This window comes from Amphibalanus amphitrite, unplaced genomic scaffold, assembly GCF_019059575.1.
Source record: "Amphibalanus amphitrite isolate SeventyFive unplaced genomic scaffold, NRLGWU_Aamphi_draft 000087F_arrow, whole genome shotgun sequence".
NCBI classification, from domain to species: domain Eukaryota; kingdom Metazoa; phylum Arthropoda; class Thecostraca; order Balanomorpha; family Balanidae; genus Amphibalanus; species Amphibalanus amphitrite.
This window is the reverse complement of record NW_024881583.1, coordinates 923,068-929,784: the sequence shown is the minus strand read 5'-3', so window position 1 is coordinate 929,784 and position 6,717 is coordinate 923,068. Positions and strand designations below refer to the sequence as shown.

The following is a 6,717-nucleotide window of genomic DNA, read 5'->3' as shown; positions in this document are numbered from 1 at the left end:
GATTGCCTTGTTGAACATGTTGGCAGCATGTGGTGTCAGTTTGGCAGCACTGCCTGCCATTGTCACCCGCCGCTAGCCCGGCCGGCTAGCTGCAGTGGTTTATGGGGACCGTGAGCGTCACACCAGGCCGTGATGCTTATGATGTACCCTGCATGTCACGCCGCCGAGGAGGTACCGGCGTGGTGTAATGTTGTCTGTTGTGATGCTGGTTGTTATGGTGTGATGTCGGACGAGGCAAGGAGGATCGTTCTGGAGCAAAAGGCAAATGATTGTGCCCCGTCTCCACTGCCCGACATGTGCCATATTCTATGAAACCGATGCTCGGCGTATCTGTAAGAATCTTAGTTCACACCTTGTTGCGTAGCTTTTGGTGATTTCGGCCCGCTGAAGCCGTTTTGTCAGCGTAGGTTTTGTGACAAAGGCCGAGCCCCGCTGCAGCTCGCTACTGTGATGACTGACAGACTTCTCAGTATTCAGACCCTCTTATCAGCCCCACCTAATGTTGTCTCCGTGTGTAGTGTGACTGTTTCCCGGCACCCCCTCGTGTTTCCATTCTTCGTATAGTCCGCTGACCGGACCCCTATAGTCACAGGCGCTGCAGCTGCACTGTTTGGTGGCACTTCCCACCTGGATAGGCGGGCCATGTAATGCACAATGTCGTCTTTATCTCACTCTTTGCAGCATCGTGCACACCCGCTCTGTTTTGTGCTCCTACACCAATACGTATGCGGTCTGTACCCTTTGCGTCAAGAACTTAGCATCAACTCTGAATTATCTAGCGGGCTCAATGAATGCTGTTATTGGAAGAGGTGTTTTGATAGGTATTGTATTTAATATCTATGTAGAAAGACGCTGATAATAACATCACTGAGCATAATTGGACTGGTTTCGTGTTTATTACGCAGAATAAGTCATGAGTGCTGGTGCTATGACTCGTTATATTTTTCTGTTGACACAAGTTTATTGAAGCAGCAGGCGTGTGTTCATAAAAAGACTGACATGCTGTAGTGAGGAGGACAAACCACCTATCTCGAAGGCGGTCATTCTCATGCTGTCGGCATATCTGCCTGGATATTGGACCGCTCATTTATGTAGAATACATGCTGAGTGGGATCCGGCCAAGTGTTTCAATGGGCGTTATACCGGACTCCTCTTAAGTCCATTACAGGGCCTCCTCTAAGGAATTTTCACTGGGGGGGCCAGAGGCTCAGAAGTCAAACCTAGGGTACCCCCAAGTCCAGTTTTCTCATCGGATTTAGGCCACTTATTTTTCGTCACAGCCCTGATACCATGATTTTCATTTTAAATTTGAAAAAAAAAATATTCAAGAAATGGTAGGCTACGTCACCCTACTGGTGGATCCAGGCGGCAGGGTCACATTTTAGGTACCTAACGATCCCGGCAACGTCCGAAATCGACGAAAATTTCTGGCTTTTCGACTTTAGAGAATAAAACAAAATCCCTATATTATAGAAAAATTGTATTAAACGGCACGCAGTGCGTCAGGAATCTAACCAACCGCTAAAAGTGTGAGGGTCAATCTTTCCCACTAACACTGGAATCCATTAACCAACAGCTTCCTGCCTGAAAACAGCTCACTATCCTAAAAAGCTACCTGCCTGAAAATGACTTAAGAAACAGGCCACAGGTCAATAGTAATGAAGGCTAGGGACCAGGGTCATTTCAGGAAATGTGCAGCCAATTGATAATCACAAGAATACTAAAAGTTTTGCCACGCTGGGCCACTTTTTACGTGAGTTATTTACGAAAACCCTAGGGGTGGGTCCATCTAACGGCTAACCCCTCAATAAGTGTGAGGGCTTATTGCTTCCAGTCCCAAACACCGGGGAATAAAAACTTTTCCCGTGCTCCGCCGCGTTCTCATTTGACCGTAGCAGGATTTCCTCTTCAAGAATGAACCCGTCTCCCGAATAAAATAGTCCTTCTCCGTGTATAAGCGTGAGCGTTTGACTGATTGAGAGGGCGACCTTCCGGGACGCTTCCTTCTCAAAGGAATTCATCAATGGCCACGCCCCGTTCGGGCTTCAGTCGGTGTTCGATTATAAAACTGCATTGTCTGACCTCATTCCATGGCTCATCTTAGGCAACATGCGGATGTGAAATGTTCTTTGAAGATAAAAAACAACGGTAGGTATAAGAAAACTAAAATTAGTAACGTGGTGATCGTGGAGATAGTCTGGAATCTGGATTGTTTGTGTGGTACGCTATTAGTGAAATTTCCTCATTTTTCTACATTATTGGTTTAACTGTGTGGCCCCCCCAGTGACGCGATTTCAGCTCCACTGGGGGGGCCAGCGGCATCACTGGGGGGGGCCGCGGCCCCCCCAGTTAACATGTTAGAGGAGGCCCTGAGTCCATATGCAGGTTGATCTAGCTATGCAAGAAACAGAAACTTCCCTGGCTTAAAACGCAATAGGTTTTCAAAGGCAGCGATGAGTGTGCAGTTCGATTTGTTTGAGAGCTGCACGGGAAACTGTTTGGATGTAGCTATAAAGTGGCTGAATTTTGGTCCAGTGCTACTGGGGTTACACTTCAGCAGTAGATTAGGGGGGAATCGGCGGCAGCTACCCACGCCCTCTGTGAGATGGGCATGGTTGCCGGCAGCAGGCCCCTGTCCGCACCGACCACTGCAGATACAGGTGGCGCTGCCACTGCTCTATTCGGAGAGTCCCATATCACCGGTATTGTTCGTGATAATGCCCGGTGCTCAGGGGCGATTATCCAACATGCACTGTTCACTTATGCCCACTCTCTGATCGCTGGTGACGAGGAGTGACGAGCGAGGCGGGGTAGAAGGGATGAGCGCCCTCCGGTGGTCACTGGTCCCCTCACACGCCAATAGTTCCCAAGCACGGAGGTAGTGAGGAGTTACCTACTAAGCACCGCCGGGATACAAAGTCAGATCGCCTCGAGCATTCGGTTTGCTGTGTCCGTCATTATTCGGTTCAAAGCCGTTTGAATGAGCCGAAATGTATCAGCGCTGGAGAGAGCGGACAGGCTTCTCAGTTCGAAACGCGTCCTACCATCCTACAGTCTACTAGGAATCCAACTTCTTACATGACCTTTGGATATACAGCCACAAGGGTCACAACGATATTCGGTAGCGGGTTCGAATGCGCTCATCGGTGCATTTCAAACAAGGCGGGACGCTTCGCCAGGAAGCGTAGCAAATGCCGCTGAGATCAGAGATGACGCATTTGCCTAAGAGTAACAATAAATCGAATAAACTGCAGAATGCACATACATCAATGAACACTCCAAATGGGCCAATTAACTTCTCGAGGTATATTATTTGCATCAATGCTGCAATTATTTCCATCTGAATCCTAGGTCTCCAGACCATGGATTCGACCGCCCGTCAACCGGTCAGTGCTCTCGGTTTCCGTATAATTCAAAGCAATAAATCAAGCATTCCAAGCTCAAATACTCATTCATTGCGCTTCTAATTCGATATACATCAGCACATCTCGGGGCGAAGGGGAAGCAACAAATAGGCAGTAATTTATTGATATCATGTAATCAGACGAGTTTTGTTACACGCGAGCATGGATGGAAACAGCGCGTTGGCTAAACTACAGAAGCACTTCTAGAAGGTACTTAGATATTGTACTTCTAGTAGGTAAGTAGGTAGGTACCTATAAAATGTGGTGATGTGTCTCCTTCCAAAGTGCATCATAGCCATGATCTGAATTTATTCGTCGGACAGTTGCGTGTACCTATGCTAATATGAACAAATCATTACACTTATGGGACATAGCATAAATGGTACATAAACATTTTATGGAGCGAATAACATGTTTATCACGAGAAGACATCGGTAATGGAACGGTTGGCCGTCTTTTCCGACCGAGGCTAAACTGAGCCACGGTCCCAAGCCGCCATGACATGTAAACGGCTCTGTTTGAAAGAAAAACAGATAATGCTGAATGGCGAATGCAATGCCCGTCTGGAATTTCCGAAATTAAGCAATTGGTGTCCAAGACCTAGTCTACGCTTTCTATATATTAGGCTTACCTCAGGCAAAGCTGACTGTATTGGTAGGTACGATTATTTGCTTGACAATTTTGATGATTAAGCCCATTGCCGTTAGTTGGCTGATCTTACATACAAATAAGCAAACTTGTGCAGAAGTATAGATCAGCCCAATTAACCAGCTGGGTGATTTGCCAATCCGTTGTATACAATTGCATTCTGATAAAGTGTTGAACAAACACTCCCCGTCGGTCGTCGGGCTATTAGCGGCTGCTCCAGTTTAAATTGCGCCCGTGCCGTTCGAGCCGTAACTGTGCTGTCGTTCTGAGGCCGGCGGTCACCGGCAGCCCCTCTGGGCACCTCATTGGAGCGCGGCCGTATGCGCTCGTGCCCTGCCCGGCTTGTATCGGCTGAACGAACATGGCACGCCTGTCAATCGGCATCTCCATTCTGTGCGGCCTGGGCCGGGCGGCCGGCGACCGATGGCGGCGATACTGGGCCTGCCATCCATCAACGGACGACCGCTCAAGTCCGTATCAATTTCGCCGTGCAACCGGCCACGAGACGAGAGGCACTTCCGCGAGCCGCCACCGCGCGCGGCCCGGCGCGGCGCCAGCGGGGCCCCAGGTACCGGCGCAATGGGAATCGCATTCAGAGCGGACCAAACACGGCAGGCTAGGGAATGCCTGATGCGAGATTCAGTTCCTGTTCAACAGCGACCGACACAAATCATCGCCGGCTGACGTTGACCAATTACCTCTCAAATGTGATGCAACACGGGACGAATCTGCTTTTGCAGGGCAGTGCTGACCAGTGACCACTCGGACCATACCCCTGTCCTGTCTTCTCTCTGTGGGCATTGGGAATGATGCAACACAGGGTGCTTACTTTATGAAAAGCGAGATTCCGCGACAGGGATGGGGCAAAAATCGCCTCGGAAATCAAAACGATCGTGAGAAGTACAATATTGCAAAAACTTTAATATCCAATCATGATGAATTAACCTGAAAGAATCACCATAGTAATAAGTTTCATTCCTCTCTTTGATGTTCGTTTCCAGTTCGTTTCCTATCTATTCGCTCAGTATTTTAGAAGCTGTCTGCAAAGATGGCTGAAGGTGGAATGACCTACGAGCATTGTGGATGACTAAACGAGTGCGTGGATCGCAATCGTTTCCGGCATCTATCTCTTCATCTCCCATTCATGAATTCAGACTCACATGCCTCTAACGACTTCCACTCAGTAGCTCATGCGAGCCCATTCCCAAACGATACGATTATGACCTCTGCACTGAGCACTTTGCCAAGCACGGCCTTAGCCTGAACATCCAATTACGATCACCAATTAGCTTGCCGCTCGGGAAAGGTAGCAAGCTCCCGTTACTACCGAGACCCTCCAACCAATCAGAGTGCATTCTCCTCCAGCCGGCAGCCAATGAGCGTGCGCGACTGCGGCCGGCCGGAGCGGCGCTCTGTTCTCATGTCGAGCGCCGTGTTCTGCAGCAGTATACAGCGGTGATCGTACGGGAGGTCTGCAGTTGGTACGGCCGCGGGCGCTGGTCCACGCTGGTTCAGTTGTGCACGCTGACGGGGACTGGAGCTGACAGTGGACGGTGGACTGACTAAAGACCCACAGAGACCCGGGAGCTTGATGTGGCTGGTTTGTGAGGTAAAGTTTCTGTCAACCAGCTGGCTGACCGTCTTATCGTGATAATTAGGGAAGGTGAACGGTGATGACCATACGGTGAAGTGCCAAAGGCCTGGACGGTGACAGGGAAAGAAAGTGAACTTACAGGAAGAGGATTTCCCGAGGAAGAAAGGCCGAGGAAGCCGTACCCCTCTAAAGTTTCCAACAGGGAGGGATCTGCGTCAGCAAAGCGTACGGGATTGTTGTAAGGATCCAGTGTCCGAGACGGCAGGGTGGCTGTGCCTATCCTTTCCGCTGAAGCCGACTGTTTGCTGTCGTCTGACAGGCCAGGTGACTGTCATCTGGACAAAGATAGCAGATTTTGCCTCTGCATGAGTGGTCAGAGTGAGCCGCTGTGAGTGACGGAGCTCGCAGCTGTGAGTGGACCCGTCGGACCCGGGTGCCGCCGCCCCTCAGGACAGGATGCCACCACGGCTCGCCGACTGGCTACTGCTGCTGCAGCTGCTGCTGCTGGCGGTGGCCAGCTCAGTCGCCTCCAGAACAGGCTCCTGGATGTAAGTACCCCGGGGTGGCGCCTGGCCAGCCACCAACGCGGCCCCAGCTCTGATCATAAGTGAGCACTCTTGAGTAATATTTAATTTTCACTTCTGTAGGTCATTTGAGTATAGAAGACATAAATCTGGCCCCATGCAAAAAGGGGTTCTTTCTGGCATTCCGGTTTGATGCCATGGATATTCGCCGAATCCGAATGGCCGTGTACCGTAGCCTGTGCAAGATTTGTTTTTACCTGACCTGTAAGTGACCTGAGGTCATCGCGTGCCCTTTAGTAGTAAAATTGATAGTGAGAACGAAGCTTCAGTTCCTGGCGAGTTTTTTTGTCCCATTTTCAGCGGTCTTGCTCCGCTGGGTGGGTCATATTGCCCGGGATCGTGACGTTTGTTGACCTCTGTAGGTCAAACGACTGTGAGTGACGCCGAATGCTTTGGGCGACATATTCCACTCAACAAGGGCTCTGTTGTGCGCGAGTTCTAAGTGGAGCAAAGGCAGTCCGTATCTGGGCTAAATGTGGGCTGACTT

The 6,717-nt window shown here is 50.1% G+C and overlaps 1 protein-coding gene across 1 annotated transcript in view; it reads left to right on the top strand.

Annotated features, from left to right (window-relative positions):
• The first annotated feature begins 5,484 nt into the window (after window positions 1-5,484).
• Window positions 5,485-6,717, top strand: part of LOC122379947 (protein Wnt-5b-like) — a 34,237-nt gene continuing 33,004 nt past the window's right edge. The window contains exon 1 of the mRNA XM_043362634.1: window positions 5,485-6,194. Within this exon, the coding sequence (XP_043218569.1) occupies window positions 6,103-6,194 (92 nt within the window). The 5' untranslated portion in view covers window positions 5,485-6,102. The remainder of the gene's footprint in view (window positions 6,195-6,717) is intronic.